This window comes from Arachis ipaensis, chromosome B09 (assembly GCF_000816755.2).
Source record: "Arachis ipaensis cultivar K30076 chromosome B09, Araip1.1, whole genome shotgun sequence".
In the NCBI taxonomy this organism is placed as follows: domain Eukaryota; kingdom Viridiplantae; phylum Streptophyta; class Magnoliopsida; order Fabales; family Fabaceae; genus Arachis; species Arachis ipaensis.
Window position 1 is genome coordinate 8,880,419 of NC_029793.2, and position 18,156 is coordinate 8,898,574.

Below are 18,156 nucleotides of genomic sequence, written 5' to 3' on the forward strand. Positions count from 1 at the left end.
ACTAATTTAATGTATAAAAGTGACAACATTCATTTTAAGGATAAATTACATAAATAAACTGAATGAGCTGCGTCCAACCCGCCGCAGCCCCTGCCTCCAACCCGCCGCCGCTCATGCCTCTATTTTTGTTTTTGTTGTTGATTCACCCTTCTCTTTTTCTGTTCTTTGTTCTTCCTATTTTTCTTTTTTTTTTTAATTTTTGAAGAACATATACATGATTGATGATGGATTGTTGCTAATTTTGTTATTATTTTGTGATTGATGTTGTTGCTGAATTTTTTATTTATTTTGTGGTTACTGGGTTACTGGGAGGGAGAGAGAAAGAGGCTTGGTGATGAAGAAGGGGGTAAGGGGTGAGAGGGTGAGGGGTTACGGTTTGATGGTGGTGGTGGTGGTAGTGTTGGTGTTGATGGTGGTTGTAGTGGTTTGGTGTTGTTGTTTTTGTTTGGTGTTCTTGGTGTTGGTGTTGATTGGTGTTGGTGGTGTTGGTATTGATGGTGGTTGTGGTGGTAACGTTGGTGGCAGTGGAGGTGGTGGGGTGAGGAAGGTGAAGAGGAGAATGACGATGATAAGGGTATTTTGGTCCAAAAATTCGAGAAAGTATGATTTTAAAGCGTTTTTGAATGTTGAGGATGATTTTAATAAGAAAAAAAAGGTCGGGAATGAGTTTGATTTCGATCCCAGACCTTGGAGACGAAAAAAGTACTTATCCCTAAATCTAATAATCTCATTTCAGATAACTCTCGATATAAATACAAATTGAATTTATTTATAATATTTTAACACTAATTATATATGAATGAAATTAGAGATAGTAACATATTGTTTAAAATATTCATTTATGTAAAGAAAATAAACATCCATTTATTTGTCGTTACTTCGTATGAAAGCGAGATTAAATAGACATCAGAAATTAAATAGCTCATTGGAATAATTCTAAGCATGCATCACAATAAACAATATAAGTAAAGTTATAGTGAACTGGTTGAAGAACTGATTCAAAAGTTCATTAATTCAATCATAGGGGAACTGATAAATAAATTAATAATAAATTTTCCAAATTATGAATATAAAATATCTCTAATTTTCTCATACTACTATTAATTAGTAGATTACATATATAGTAAAACTATAAGAAAATTTATGGCGGCTAAAAAACGTTCCAAATGTTAAAAGATAATGACTTATGAAGCATAAATATTTTGTTGAGTTGTAGTGTCTGTGTATTGGACATATTTTAGACATGATACTTTGATATTTATTCGATATGTGTGTCTGTTGTGTCTAAATCGTGTCTCGATAAAAAATAAAAATTTTTTTATCAAACACGTTTGGACACACTCCAGTTTTATTCTTAACATATATTCTTGAAATAAATTTAGATATAATATATATTATTAATTATTAAAATAAAAAATATTTTAAATACTTGATATAATTAAAATAAAATATTAAAAATAATTAAAAAAATTAATTTATATTTTAATATTAATAAAATAAATTTTTTTAAAATATCATATATAATTATATTAAAATTATTTGTTATATTATACACATCTAGATAAGATTTCCAAGGATACAGTGAAAATGGAGCTCGTAGGTGAGTAGCAGCAGCAACTTCGTGTTTTAGGGTTGGTTTTCCAAATGTTCTGGAACATTTTTTTTTTTAATTTTTATACCATCAGTTTGAAAAACCAGTCCGCTAATTCTTTCATTGGTCCTCTGCAACCAAATTTTGTTCGGACCGAATGGAAAAATCTTATTTTCAGTTATTCAGGTCTGAATATAATATTTGGCTTAATAAAAAAATTTGACAATCCATTAAGATTTACTTGATTTTAATTTATTTTTTATTTTTTTCTCTTTCTTTTTTTATTTATTTAATTTATTTTTTCTGCCAAAATAATTATATTTTAAGCTTTTATTAACCAAGTCAATAGCTAAAAAAATGATAGCAACTCCTTAGTTAGTTGGAGTGTCTTAATCATATCCTTTTTAAGGTATTTTTTTATTAATATCTAAATCTTATTAGTTATTATTATAGATTGACTAATTCAATTAGTCGGCCTTCTGATCTATTTTATCCTTATTAAAAATTTAAATTTAAGATCACAAAAAAATAAACAAAGAAAGAAAAATGGTGAATTCTTATACCGCTAGATCAAATAATAATAACGTATGTTATTAATTTCTTAGATGTCTTAAAAAAATATATTTTCAAGAACTAATTATTATCAAGAAAGTTATATTTCAATGTTAGAACTTGATTTCCATATAAGTTTTCGATTTTTCATGAATAGGAATGAAAAATATTCAATAAAATGTAAAAATATCCCCAAGTAAATAATAACAATAATAATACAGATAAATATATTGGGCTATATTATATATTTAGGGGTAAGTATTGTTTTGGTCTCTAATGTTGAGGATCAGAATCGAAACCGTCTCCAACGTAATTTTTTATTTAAAATCATTCTTAACATTTTTTTCGTATTAAAATCGTCTTTTTTAATAAAATTTTTTTATTTTATTACTAAACGCCGCCGCCAGAACCACGGACAGAGGAAGACGTTGCTGCCGTTCATGCTTGCTTCTGCCGCCGTGGATTCCGTTGCCGGGAAGGGGAGCCCGATGCGAGGAGGGCGGCGCGCAAAGGAGAGAGGGATCTGAGACTGAGCTGGATTCCTACCACCGCCGAACTGCCCAGCTCCCGTCGCTTGCTCCGTCGCCACCGCTGGTGATGGGTGGCCGAGCCTTCACCGCCGAGAAATGCCGCTGCCGCTTAAGATGGCTGTCGGGATGCCGGATGCATATGCTTCTTCTTCTACTTCTGCGTCTGTTTATTTTTTCTTCTGCTTTGTTTCTGCTTTGCTTCTTTGCTTCTGCTTCTGATTCTTGCTTCCGATTCTGATTTTGATTTATTATTTTTCTAATTGTGTTAGTCGAGAAATATTTTTGAATCGACAAGCTAATTTGAAATTTCGAAAAGATGTTAGGATGGAAGCAGACGTCAAAAGCCACACGTGCAGGCATTAATTGGGGGTTACTCGACACGGACTCAACTTTGACGCCTTATTAAATCGAGCAAGCATAGTCGAACAAGTATTTGAATAAGAAATCGAATAGTTGCTCGAATAGAAAATCGAACGGTTACATAAGTAGAGAAGTTGAAGGTTTTCTCTAAATGAGGAGTTTATGGGTAACGTCTGTGGGCAAAAGAGTGGGAACAGTTACCTAAGATTCCGCATGCAAGACAACGTTGTGTAATTAAGGATCGGTTACAGATATAGGTTATAAATATTAGTAAATTTTTGGGAATAAGGGTTGGAACTTTTTTTCAGAAATACATTCAAGCACACTCACATCCCCAGCGAATTTCTGACTCTGCATTCGAGTTCGATTTCTGTAGGATTCCTTCCATTGTCTTTAATTTTCATTTACAATTTCTGTAAAATTTTACTTTTCCTGTTCAATTTTTCTTTCAAGCAAGGTTTAATTTCTTTTGCCCAATTTACATTTTAGCATATTTAATTTCTATGTCAAAGTCCTTTGATTCAATCGAAGGCGTTTTACCGCTTTGTTTAATTTTAATGCAAACCATTTCGATTTCAGTTAATTTTCTTTTCGAATTATTTTCTTTACACTTCTTTTATCTTTTTGGAATTTTTCGAATACTTGTCTAATTTGAGAACCCTTTGATGCACTTTTAGAACGGGTACCTGTAAAAGAGGAGTAGGTTTCGCTCCCAGACCATTAGATATCGAACCACCATCGATTTGCTAAAAATCGACAAAATAAATTGGTACGCCCAGTGGGACAGTGTTAAATTGAAGTGTGTCAAATAATTTTTGGTGTCATTTGGTGTATGCGATTGAGAAGTGGAAAGATCATTCACATGGCTGATGAATTGTTAAATGTGAATGGTGGTTCGTCCACCAATGATAGCATACCAGTAATTGAGCAATCTGCAGACGTTACTTCACGTTCGGAAGGTGTAGTTGGAAGTAAAAGTATAGCAGTTACTACCGTACAAACTAGAAGTGTCGGACGTAATATTCGTCCACGTGGTAATTTGCCACCAGTCCAACCTCCATTAACCACTGGATGGCCTCCTTATGGTCTACCTCCTGGTTATACTCCACCAGTGAGTGATTTTGTTCCTCCTGTTTGTTTCAGGAGTATAAATGGAGTGAATAATCTTCAAAACCCACAACAGCATTCCGAGTACTCTCATGATTATAATGTGGGCTCTACATCGAATGCTTCTAATTCCATGGCAGTATATCGACAACATGTAGAGGAAAGTCATCATGACTTAGTCAACTTGTTGACTCAACAAATGACCACAATTCTAAATCCTATGATGGCTGACCATGAATCGAAATTCGAACACCTTGCTAGGCAAGTCAAACGGATTGCTCGAATCGTAGATTATGAGGAAGGTGAAAGGCATGATGCCAGGGGGAATAATGAAGGATTTGAAAATATATTTCAGAATGAAAACAATGTTCTAAACGAGAGAATCCTCAGATAATTCCCCATAGTCAAGATGTGGATGAGGTTCTAGCCAGATTACGTGTTAATCATGGTGGTGAACGTTATCAAGTCACAAGAATTGTGGAAGAAGTGCTCAATCGAGTTGGTTTAAATGTTGGTTTTATGAATCGACCCCATTTTGTGTCTACTTTTCCTCAAGTTATTCAAATGGCTGAAGTGTCAAGAGGGGTGAAAAATCCAAAGATAATCACAAAATTTGCAGGGAAAGTTGGAGAGTCAACTACTGAACATGTTGCTCGATATTTGGTCGAGATTGAAAATTTAGCCAATGATGAGAATTTAAAAATGAAGTTTTTTCCTTCTTCGTTAACGAAGAATGCGTTTACTTGGTTTTTGAATCTCAGACCAAATTCGATAACGACATGGAATCAGTTGGAAACTACTTTTCACGCTCAATTTTATCGAGGAGAATTGAATGTGGCAGTTACTGATCTAGTTGCTTTGAAATGTGAGGATGGTGAAACCATTGATGATTATATGATACGTTTAAAAAATGCTAGAAGTAGATGCTATGTTTCATTACCTGAGAGTGAAGTGGTGAAAATAGCAGTTATGGGGTTAGGATTTTATATGCGTCGAAAGTTGCTTAATGTGCATATCCCTGACTTAGCCCATTTGGCTGAAAGGGTTCGTCAGGTCGAACTTATGAAAAAAGAAAAGGAGAAACATAGGAATGAGCAGAAGTTAAAGAGTAAGCCTTTTAATCGAAAAGAGAAAGTCGCTTATGTGACTATGGAGTCCTCAGAGGAGGAACTCGATCTCGAGACAGAGGTCGATTTGGCCAAACTTAAGAAAGGTCCTCCATATGTGTGCTCCCTACTTAAAAATCTCCCTAGTAATGAAAAGTCGAATGATTCAAAACTAAAGAGTGGAAAAAATATAGTTTTGATATTTCGAAATCTGATCAGATTTTCGATGTGTTGCTTAAAGATAAACAATTAATTCTGCCTGAGGGTAGAACCTTACTTTCGGTGAAAGATTTAAAGGGGAAACCTTATTATAAATTTTACCAAGCAACCAGTCATTCGACTAATAGCTGTGTTCATTTCAGGGACTTAATTCAGGGGGCTATAATGGAAGGGCGTTTGAAATTCGATGATGGGAAGAAAGAAATGAAAGTTGATATTGATCCTTTCAATGATGATGCTAGTTTTGTTGAACCATATTTTGGAGTGAATATAGTTGGCATGTCTTATAACTTCGATGTGGCTCTGGATGATTTTGAGTCGCAGGTTCGATTAGTATATCCTCGAGCAGGGGATGGCTTGCTAGATTTCCTGGTACAACAAAAGATCAAAGATCGAGACGTATCTTTGTGTCCACGATGTAATGCTGTATTCGATGTTGAAGCTGTAGCAATTTTCGAGAAAGAAAGGATGAAGAAGGAGTTGGCTCATAGAGAGGAGCAAGCTCGTCAAAGGTAACCAATTTGGCGTTCCAAAACCCCTCAACCAAATGTGGTTGCGCCATTGAGCCGTTCCCAGGCTATAGGTGTACAGTGGATTCGGAATTGTCAAGAATTCCAGAATCGAGATGCTCTTTATCGACGGAACCCACAGTGGGGACATCGAGGACCTCTTCGAAACCAATATCCCTATCAACATGGTTGAGCCAGGGGATATCCAAGGGGTAGAGGGAGAAGGAGTTTTAATTAAAATAAAAAGCCTTAATCAGACAGAGGCAAGAGGGCAACACCTTTAGTGCATTCTCGAATAGTCTTTCCTTCTGATAGGGAGACGTGTCCAAAGGGAAATACTTCCCTTACAAAGTTGGAGAAAGGTAAGGCAATAGCTCATTCTCCAAGAACTAATAAAGGCAAAGAGGCCAATTTGGATGAGGAATACTTCAAGGAATGAGATGATGAAATGGTTGGAACTATTTCAATTATTCCAACTGAGTATTTGGGTGAGTATAAGGGTAACCCCGAAGAAGATTACGATATGGATGCTGAAGAAGCTTTTTCATTCATTCGATATGAGGATGAACCAGGCTATTTCCTAAGGCCTACTGAAAAGCAAAAGTTTCATCTCCGCCCACTCCATATTACTACTACTTTGAGTGGGATCAAAGTAAATAAAGTTTTGATTGATTGTGGAGTGGCCATAAGTCTCCTACTGGAAAGGATGTTGATGAAGGTTGGAAAGCATCCTGATGACTTGGTTCCCACCAATTGGTTCTTCTACTCTAGTAAAAGGTTTTGTTACTTTAGGGGTGAAGGTGGGGTCATCCGAGCGAAACACTGTGTTTATGGTGGTGCCATCGAAAGCAAGTTACAATGCTTTATTAGGTCGAGATTGGATTCACGGGGTTGGAGCTGTACCATCTACTGTGCATCAAAGTGTCCTCCTTTGGACAGAGGATGGCAAGCCTAAAGTTGTTAAGGCAGATTCAAATCTTTATGTCGAACAACTGCATGTCGATTTCAGGATGTATAGCCCGAAGCTGAAGCCTTTGAATGTTGACAGGGCGTTGAATTCTTATAACTGCGAGGGTTGCTACTTGTCTTCGAAAGGTTTAACAGTGAAGTTGCGCCATCCACATTTGAATGTGATCCCAACTGGCTGGGATTGTTTATCTTAAGGGCTTTTTGAAGCATTATTCCATGGACTATGTTTGAGATGTCTCAGATTACTTGGTAACTTTAAATAATTATTTAAGTAATTTCTCTTCTGTAGAAAATAAAGGTGGTTCCTCTGATGAAGTAGAATCATTTAGGGATGCAAGTTCTTTTCTTAGTTGTAACAACTCGATGTCTTCGATCGAGTTTAGTCATGGTTTAAGTTTTTCTTTGTTATGTAATGCAAGTGATATTGTTAGTCCAACTGCTGATTTAATCGCAGAAGTTCATTGTATTGAAAATAAAGTTGTTGTTAATCCAGCAAAAGATCAAGTTCGTTCTGTTTATAATGAATCTATTGACTTCTCTTTTGATTGCATTTGTGATTTGGAATCTTTGGGTTTTGAAAAATATTTAGTAAAATATGAGGATCATTTTAAAGGGTTTGAATCTCAAGATCCCCTAGAAGAAATTAATTTAGGGTCTCTTGATGATGTTCGAATCACTTATATTTGTAAAGATCTTGTAAATCCATTCCGATCTGAACTTTTCCATATTTTACATGAATTCAAAGATTAAAGAAGAAATAGAACATCGATCATTCTCTTGTAGAACATCGATTAGCATTGAAACCAAATGCTCGACTTGTGAAGCAAACTCCTCGTCGTTTTGCTCCAGAAATCAATCAAAAGATTAAAAAAGAAATAGAACGGTTGATTAAAGCAAAGTTTTTTCGAACCGCATGTTATGTTGATGGGTTTCGAATATTGTTCCTGTAATGAAGAAAAATGGAAAGTTAAGGGTATGCATTGATTTTCGAGACTTGAATAATGCTACTCCAAAGGATGAGTATTTTATGCCGATTGCAGATATGTTGATCGATTCTACAGCGGAAAACAAAATTTTAAGTTTTATGGACGGTAATTTAGGATATAACCAAATCTTCATTGCAGAAGATGATGTGTCCAAAACTGCCTTTCGTTGTCCCGGGGCATTAAGCACTTATGAATGGGTGGTTATGTCTTTTGGTTTGAAAAACGTTGGTGCAAGTTACCAGCGAGCAATGAATGCTATATTCCATGAGTATATTAGGAGATTTATGGAAGTTGATGCGTGAGCATCTTTCCTATCTTTTCCTAGTGAATTTACATTCAAATTGTTGAGTTTAATCAAGAATTAATTATCTTTTAGCCACTATGGATGCTACTTTGAGTTGTGTGCAATTCTGTTTATTTTAGGTAGCATTCGGCTGGATTTGATGGAGTTTCCGCAGAAAAAGAGAAGAAGGCGAATGATGCTGTCAACCCTGACCTCTCTGCATTTAAACCTGAATAACTCGAGCTACAGAGGTCGGATTAATGTGATTTTAGCGGCATTGGAAAGCTAACTTCTAAAGCTTTCCAACGATATATAATAGTATATACTTCTCTTCCAGCTGTACGGTCAAGGTGGTGCCTAACTTGGAATTTCTCAAGTTAGGCGCCAGGACCACAAATTCTCCAAAAGCACATGATTATAGGCGCCAGTTAAAAAGGGAGCAGTAGTCCCCCTTCCATCTACTTGATGCTGCATGATTGTTTTTTATTTAATTTTGATTACATCTTTTATTTTAATTACAAATAGGAAAAGATATTATTTAGTTTTAGAAATTATATTTTACATTAATTAGGATTAGATATAAAAGGAAACTTCTCCTCTCTTCAACCTCATTCCGCAATTTACAGTTTTAACGAATCCTATTTTTTTCTCTCTGAACCATGAGCAACTAAACCTCCATTGTTAAGGTTAGGAGCTCTATCTATTGTATGGATGGATACTATTATTTTTCTATTTTAATTCATGTACTGATTTCTATTTCAAGAATTGTTTTCGTTCTTTATCCTATGAATTTGGGTAGAACGGAAGTATGACCCTTGTTCTAATTGAGTTCTTATATAACTTGGAAAAGCTCTTTACTTGAACAATAGCTTGAAAACAATTTCTCCTAAACTCCTAATTATCTGGACTTAACGGGATACGTGACATATAATCCTTTTATATTTGAGTAATTAGAGTTTCTGTGGCACATAAACTAGAATTGAACTTCATCCTCTAATTGGAATTAAGTGACCAAGGAATTGGCGGTTGATGAAAGTTAGAGTAGACTAAGAAGGTCTAAGGAATTAGGGCGTTGTCATATATAGTTTGTTATGAATTGAATCTTGCATGATTAAAATAGTTAGTAAGAAAAGTTAATCCGGAAATAGATATCTCTGAAGCCTTAACTGTTTTTCCATATATATTTCACAACTTGTTTACTGCTTGCTTTCTGATTTCTGAATTACTATTTAATGCTTTTGAATACCAAAACACTCTTTTCTATTCGTCTAACTAAGTAAATCACTTAACTGTTGTTGCTTAATCCATCAATCCTCGTGGGATCGACCCTCACTCACCTGAGGTATTACTTGGTACGACCCGGTGCACTTGTCGGTTAGTTTGTGGGTTATAAATTTCGCACCAGAAGTATATATCGATGATGTTATGGTCAAATCGATTTCGGTGAATCAACACATTGATCTCTTAAGAAAAGCATTTGTCACAATGAGGAAGAAGGGATTAAAGATGAATCCTTTAAAATGTGTCTTTGGTGTATCAGCTGGGAATTTTCTAGGTTTTGTTATTCATAAAAAGGGAATTGTAATCGATAAAAGCAAGGCCAATGCAATATTAGCATTGTCTGCGCCTAAATCGAAAAAAGAAGTGCAGTCTTTTTTGGGAAAAGTGAATTATCTCCGAAGGTTCATTTCGAATCTTTTTGATAGAACTCGAGTGTTTGCACCTTTAGTGAAACTAAAGAATGATTCGCAGATCAAATGGATAAATGAGCATCAACAAGCATTCGATTCAATAAAGGTTTATTTATCTAAGGCTCTGATTATGGCAAATGTTCATCCACATGAGCCCTTAAAATTATACATTGCAGCATCTGCAAACACAATTGGGTGTATGCTAGCCCAAGATGATGAAAATGGGCATGAACGGGCAATTTATTACCTTAGTCGAGTTTTGACTAATATTGAAATGAGTTATTCTCCGATAGAAAAATTATGTTTGTCCCTATACTATGCTTGTATGAAATTAAAGTGCTATATGGTGGCTAAAACAGTAAAAGTGGTAGCACAAACTGATCTCATCAAATATATATTGAGTTTTCCAATGTTACAAGGACGTTTAGAGAAATGGATGCTAGTCTTGACAGGATTCGATCTACAATATATCCCGGCCAAAGCTGTGAAAGGTCAGGTCATTGCAGATTTCTTAGTTGATAATTCGAATAATCTGAATGACCAGCAGGCAAATGTACTGGACATTAAAGTCGATTATTGGAAGTTATATTTTGATAGATTGAAGCACAAAGATGGTGTAAGGGTTGGAATTCTTATTATCTCGCCAGAAGGAATTCCATCAGAATTCTTGTTCGAGTTAAAATATCCTTGCTCGAATAATATGGCAGAATATGAAGCTTTAATTTTGGGTCTTAAAATATTGATTGGTAAAGGGACTTTAGAAGTCCAAATACTAGGGGATTCTCAGTTAGTCCTGAAACAATTATCGAAGGAGTTCAAATGTAATAATGAGAACTTGCAAAAATATTTGGCAACGGCTTGGGAATTGTTAACCTTTTTTTGAAAAGTTTCTTTGGTTCACATCCTAAGAATTCATAACGAGATTGCTAATGAGTTAGCCCAAATTGCTTCGAGATATAGAATCAGCCCAGAAACTTTAAGAAAATTAGCTAGCAGTATCCATCAAATTTTAGTGCCTGCGGATGAAAGGGAGGCTTTGTGTATAGGCGAGTGGGAAGATAATGATTGGAGAAAGCCTATTGCTGAGTATTTAAAGAATCCCAGCATCCCAGTTGATGGAAAGGTAAAATTGCAAGCAACGAATTTTGTCTTGATAGCTGATGAGTTGTATAAGAAGGGAGTCGATGGAAGTTTGTCGAGATGTCTAAGTCAAGATGATAAAGACATTGCTTTGGGTGAAGTCCATAAAGGGATATGTGGTGCTCATCAAGCTGGGAAGAAGATGAAATGGGTGCTATATCGCAATCATGTGTATTGGCCATCTATGATCAAAGATTGTATCGAATATGCAAAGGCGTGTCAGGAGTGTCAAAAGCATGGTTTGATACAATAGGTCCCAGCATCTGAGTTACATTCGATTATAAATCGACCTTGAACTTGGCACAAAACATTAAGTCAAGTACTATGGGCTTATCGAAATTCACCAAGAGGGTCAACAGGTACGTCACTTTATAAATTGGTTTATGGCTATGATGCTGTGCTACCATTGGAAATCAATTTGAATACTTTGAGAGTATCAAAATAGAACGACTTGCCAGTCGATGATTATTGGAATGCAATGTTTGATGAGTTGAACGAATTAGATTCAGAGCGAATATTGGCACATGAAAATATGATTCGACAAAAAGAAAGTGTTGCTCGAAATTACAATCGTCGAATACAGGAGAAGTGCTTCAGTATAGGCAAGTTGGTTTTAAAAGTTATTTTGACAATGGAAAAGAAATCGAGAATTCTCAGCAAATGGTCCATACTTGGGAAGGTCCTTTCCAAGTGATAGGATTATATTCTGGAAATGCATATCGAATCAGGGATATCAAATCAGGAAATATAATCAACTCGATTAATGGAAAGTATTTGAAGCAATATCATTGCTTGCTGAATTAGAGTTAAAGTGCATAATTCTGAAAATAAAGAAAACCATTACAAATACTGAAGTCTAAGATGAAGAAATGTAAGGCACCATAAGTTTTGCCAAGTCTGAGTGTAGCTTTACCCTTTCATTGTCTAGAGCTGAAAGTGCCTCAGCATGCCTGAATTTTTCATATTAGGCCTTGTCAAGTTGTTTCTCGCATTCTTCTTGTTTGGCCTCAATAGAAATGATTTCTTGTACAAGTTGTTGTTGCTCTTGTTGGGCAGTGGCTAAAGGTGTATCTATATCAGCTCTTCTTTTCTGAATTTTGGCAAGTTTTTTCATTAATTTGAGCCAATTTTGCTTCAAGTTTTCTCTCTTCCTTGTCGTAGTGAGCTTGAACGGAAATAGCCTGAGAGATTCTTAAATCGAATTCTTCACGGAAAGCTTTGATTGGTTGAAGAGTTGTAGTATAGTTTTTCGATTCAGTTCTGATCTTAGCCACTTCATTTTTTATGTCTTGAAGTTTTTCCTGGGTGGCTATGCTTTTGTTGGCAATTGGTTTAAATTGATGGATTAAGGCAGAGTGTGGGGACGGAGCCTGAAGTTCAAAAAGTGAACTCAAAAGATCAGATAAAAACTTGTTCAGGGCTGCATCATTGGTCCATTCGATGGGTGGATAATCCAAGAGCTTGAAAAGTGATAGAAGTTGTTCTCGAGCATTGACATTCAGCTCGGATGAGGGACCAAATGTAGAAGAACCCAGGAGTACAGGGGAAGAAATAGGCACTTCATCTTCTTGAATGGCTTGATTTAGGATGGTAACCAGGTTAACCGAAATGATATTTGTAGATCCAGTAGAAACACCCAAATCTCCAGATCCTTTACCAAGGAAAGGTTGAAGATCGGCTTGTTGAGGAGGACTGGAGGTCCTTTGAGGAGAAGAAAGGGTTTCCAGAATTCTAGATGGAGAATCTGAAGTAGTAGTCTCAGCGACTCGAGAGGGAGAGTCAGAATCGGGGGCTACTTGAAACTTAGCAGAAAGTGCAGCTTGGTTGGTTGGAGAGACATGTCCTAGGATCAAAGTTTGTGTGGGAGAGTGATGGGTATGCTCTTTTGTTAAGTAAACTACCTGTGTCCCAATTGGAATTGGAAAAGCGACTTGGAGAGGCTGAACAGACTCTGTGGCTTGGATTGATGAATGATATGTGGTTTGTCTTAGGTCTTGTTGTTGTTCTTAATGTGGCTGATCAGGTGCCAGATATGAGGTGATTGATTGTGTAGCAGTGACAGGCTGAAATGTAAGGTACGATAAGTTGAGATTTATTTTGACTAAATCGAAGTTTATGTGAGGATGATATAGTATTACCAGAATGGGTCTTGCTCTTCGAATCAATTGAGAGCCTGAATCTGAATCGATTGTATCCTTCGATTGTGAAGATGCAGCAAGAATGTTCTGGATAGATGGCTCACTTTCACCAGAACTTTCACTCGACGGTTGTAACTGTAACTAAGGAAGTATTGAAATTAAAAGACTTGCAAGTGAATGTGGCTATCGAAGAATGATAGTTATAGAATGAGTGTATGTGTATAATTACCTTCCTAGAAGTTTTCGAAGGTGTTCGTCGACTCTTCCTTTGTTGTTGACGTGAGGTAGTTGTAGCTTCAGCTTTTCTTTTTTGAGTTCTCCTTAGAGAACCCTCAGCAGCAGGGATCGTTTGAACAGCAAAATGCTTGATCTTCTCTAGGGTACGACTGTATCTAGAGTAGTAAGTAGTCCACCAATCGAAGCAAGATTTTGTAATGTATGAGCTTCGATCGTAAACCAGGGAATTATAGCCTTCTTTTTGTTTTTGATTTTTTAAGAGGCAGAGATCAAGTTCTTTTTGCGAAGTCAAAGTGATATGGCAAAATGGTCTGCTATTTCGGGGGAGTGGAGTTGGGATAGCTTATGAGAATCCAAGCTGCCTGGCTGTGTAATGAGGGGCATACAGAGTTACTTTGAAACGTTCTTTTTTGTGTTGAGGTAACCCTGTAGGAATTGCTTGTACAGCCATTAAATTTGCCCAATTCCTGCTAGCAAGCTCATTTTCTTCAGCATCATTGGGGAAGAGGAGGCATTCGAGCCAAGCAGGACTGCAATTTTGACACAAGAAGGGGGTGAAATTGAGGTCCTCATTGTGAAAGTCTTTGCAAGAATGGAAAAGAGAAAAGACAGCCCAAAATTAGTCTTCGTCCGATTCTGCTTCTGGAAAATTTGGCTTAAAATTGGCCAATTGAAAACCTACAATATGCTGTTTGTCTGTAGCACCACCTCCAGGTGTGATCATGTGTTTTTCGAAAATGGCATTAAGCCATAGTTGAAGAAGCCAAAGAGGGCCACCTGTACTGATCAAATAATTGTTTCGAAGGCAATTGACAAACTGACCAAGTTCTTCGAAGATGTTCCCTAGAAGAAGCTTGGCCAAATTAACGATGTTTCCTTCATGAAGTAGAGCGGCAAGAGGAAGGAAAAGCTTTGACATTTGGACACTTCGAGAGCAGAAGACAACTGCATTTACCCAATAGAACAGAAAGGCTACATGTTCATCATCTGTAATGGCAGTGCCCTCTGTACCCATGTGATGAGCAATGAAGTCACTATAAGAATTTGTGGGGGCAATGTTGTATTGTTGTCTGGGTTGCATTCAGAGGTGAAGTCTGGAGGACTAATCGGGAGTCCTGTGATAGCAGCCACATCTAGCAGTGACATACCAATCATTCCTCAAGGAAGGTGGAAATTATTGGTAGTCTTGTTCCAGAAAAAGGTCACGGCTCCGATCATCCAAAGGAGCGTCGAAGGAGAGAAGTGAGAAAGTCTCAAAAGATCCTGAATCCCTAGAACCCTCCAAGCAGCACTCTTCGATGCGGCAAGACGTTCATACCAGGCTGTGAAGTCAATTCCTCGATGAGTGATTTTGGGGTTGTTCTGAAAGGAATTTTGGTTAGTGAAGAAGGAGATATCAAGGTCTTGATTGATCAACAAGTCTTCCCCTTGAGCACTGGGAAAGAAAGGGAGTTTCTTATTTGTCCTTTCCAGATTCTCGATGGGACCAATGAAACAATGGATGTATTCACCCACAGTAAAGGGAATAAGGATTATAGGGTTGTTGATTTGAAGTTATGGGTCATCGATAACTTTGTCATTGACTTGATTTAAAATGGGGAGAGCTGGAGGACCCGGTGGTTGTACCATGGGGCCTTTGCCTTTGTCTTGTGTAGCGGTGTAAGATGAGGAAGCAGCCATTGCAGAGCAAAGAAGAATGAAGTTTGAAGAGTAAAAGTTGTACAAGAAGGATGAATGCAAGAGAAATGTAGGAAACAAGGGTTCGAGAAAGTTGAACAAAGACGGAAGTGTCAAATTTAAAGGGAGTTTCACTGTAGTCGTTGTTACAGTGGGAATTCAAAGAGAAAAGAGGTAACTTTGCGAAGAAGGCAAAGTGGTGGAGAGAGAGAGAGAGAGAGAGAGAGAGAGAGAGAGAGAGAGAGAGAGAGAGAGAGATAACTTTACGAAGAAGGCGAAGTGGTGGAGAGAGAAAGTGTGAATCGCGGGAAACGTGTCAAACGGGTCAGAATTAATGGAGAAGGTAAATGATAATTATGGTCAGTTAAAGTGATCGAAAATTGGATTAGGATTAAGTGTTTCATCTTCCAAGGAATGACTTCGAAAGAAAACACATTAATCCTAGGGGACAATTTGTTAGTCAAGAAATATTTTTGAATCGACAAGATAATTCGAAATTTCGAAGAGATGTTAGGATGGAAGCATAGGTCAAAAGGCTCACGTACAGGCATTAAATGGGGGTTACTCGACACGGACTCGATTTAGAAGCCTTATTAAATCGAGCAAGCATAGTCGAACAAGTATTTGAATAAGAAATTGAATAGTTGCTCGAATTGAGAATCGAACGGTTGCATAAGTAGAGAAGTTGAAAGTTTTCTCTAAATGAGGAGTTTATGAGTAACGTCTGTGGGCAAAAGAGCGGGAACAATTACCTAAGATTCCGCATGCAAGACAACGTTGTGTAATTAAGGATCGGTTACAAATATAGGTTATAAATATTAGTAAATTTTAGGAAATAAGGGTTGGAATTTTTCTTCAGAAATATACTCAAGCACACTCACATCCCCAGCGAATTTTTGAGTCTGCATTTGAGTTTGATTTCTGTAGGGTTCCTTCCATTGTCTTTAAATTTCCATTTACAATTTCTGTAAAACTTTACTTTTCCTGCTCAATTTATCTTTAAAGCAAGGTTTAATTTCTTTTTCCCAATTTACATTTTAGCATCTTTAATTTCTATGTCAAAGTCCTTTGATTCAATCGAAGGTGTTTTACCGCTTTGTTTAATTTTAATGCAAACCATTTCGATTTCAGTTAATTTTCTTTTCGAATTATTTTCTTTACACTTCTTTTATCTTTTTGGCATTTTTCGAATACTCGTCTAATTCGAGAACCCTTTGATGCACTTTTAGAACTGGTACCTGCAAAAGAGGAGTAGGTTTCGCTCCCAAACCATTAGATATTGAACCACCATCGATTTGTTAAAATTCGACAAAATAGATTGATTTTGTTGTTGAATTTGATGTTGATGTTTCTGAATTTAAATGTGTTATTGTTAGTGTTATTGAATCTAATTATTAGTATTTAATGGGAGTAAGGGAGGTGGTGTGGTGGTGGTAAAGGTGCTGGTGATGGTGGTGGTGATAAAGATGTTGGTGACGGTAGAGGGTATTTTTGTCCGTAAAAAGTTAAAAGGACGATTTTAATACGAAAAAAAATGTTAAGGATGATTCTAAATAAAAAATTACGTTGGGGACGGTTTCGATTCTGACCCTCAACGTTAGGGACCAAAATAATATTTATCCCATATATTTATATATTAATTGTTCTTACAATAATACCTCCTCATCATTGGTGAATGATATTTTTGTTTATTTTTAATGTGTATTTATATTTTAACATGTATTTTATACTGATAATTGACTTTAATAACTAATTTTAGTGTATACATAACATAATTCTTTCTAAATATATTTAATTAATCATTTAAGAGTTATCATGCGAGAATTTCTCATATATATTTGACTAAATATCTCTAATTAATCATTTAAGAGTTATCATGCGAGGATTCCCCATGATAATATATATAGCCACAAACTAAAGCTTCGAAACTGAACACAACAGTCAAAAGAAATGAAGACGGAGGTGAGTTTCTTGTGCAGTTAGGGTGGCCAGATAAAGTTCCACGATCGAAACAACCAATACTTGTACGAAGGAGGTAATAACAAGAAACTCCACGTCTGCAGCAGCATCAATTTCAATGACATGATTGTCGAGCTCTCCGCCATCAGTGGCACCGTTGACGTGGCCTACTTCAAGTACCAGATCCCAGGTACGGCCTAAAAATCCTCCTCAGCATCACCAACGACAGAGACCTCCACAACTTGATGCAGAACTTCGATCCAAACACACACTATCGACGACGTCAAGCATATCTTCCTCTTCTCCGAGGAAAATCCTTCACCCTCTCCTCCTCCTCAGCAAGTCACTGAGAACGCAGCACAAGCCTTGGATTTGAAATATTGATTCTTTTTCTCTAAAACATCTTGACTAACTGCTGAATAAGATCATCATCATCCCTAACATAATATGAAATAAACCAAAATGCTAATTGATGTATATGATTATCATGAATATGATTATGATTGCACTTCACTCTTTTAGATTTCATCATTCCAAACTTAGCCAATATGTTTGAATTGATGGTTTGAGAAGGAATAAAATAGAGCCCAAAGGGATGCAACGGATCAGGATTCCACCATTCAACGGTAGAATCATTTAGTTATAGTCATTAACAACAACCTCAAGAGCACTGGAACTATCGCAGCACTTGGATCTCATGATCATGATGACCAATCTGTCTCTGATAGAACTGCAGTAGTACTGGTATTTTTTTTCTCTTTCTCTTTTTCTTTCTTTTTATAGTTACACATATTATATATACTAATACTAATATTTATTTAGGAGTCACTCCCATAAAGACGTCTAAAACGTTTTTTTAAGATGTATTTTAATTAAAATTTAATACATATAATCGTTTAAATCGTGTTATTTTTGTCAAAATTATGTTAAATAAATTAATTTGACCAAAAAATGGTGAATCAAATTTTGAATCGGTCTAAATTAATATTATTTTTTTATGAAAAATGACTACAATATCCCTATTATAAAAAATGACTAGAATACTCTTATTAATATATATTAATTTTGAGAATTCTAAATTCTAACCCTTTTTTTTTCTGTC

The 18,156-nt window shown here is 36.2% G+C and overlaps 2 protein-coding genes across 2 annotated transcripts in view; one reads left to right on the plus strand and one right to left on the minus strand.

Annotated features, from left to right (window-relative positions):
- LOC110266744 overlaps positions 9,698-18,156 on the plus strand; it is a 21,186-nt gene continuing 12,727 nt past the window's right edge. Inside the window, exons 1-3 of the mRNA XM_021111735.1 lie at positions 9,698-10,138; positions 10,241-10,525; positions 10,791-10,798. Coding sequence (XP_020967394.1) covers positions 9,698-10,138; positions 10,241-10,525; positions 10,791-10,798 — 734 coding nt within the window. The remainder of the gene's footprint in view (positions 10,139-10,240; positions 10,526-10,790; positions 10,799-18,156) is intronic.
- LOC107618531 (TMV resistance protein N-like) overlaps positions 17,410-18,156 on the minus strand; it is a 3,210-nt gene continuing 2,463 nt past the window's right edge. Inside the window, exon 2 of the mRNA XM_016320623.2 lies at positions 17,410-17,491. Coding sequence (XP_016176109.1) covers positions 17,449-17,491 — 43 coding nt within the window. The 3' untranslated portion in view covers positions 17,410-17,448. The remainder of the gene's footprint in view (positions 17,492-18,156) is intronic.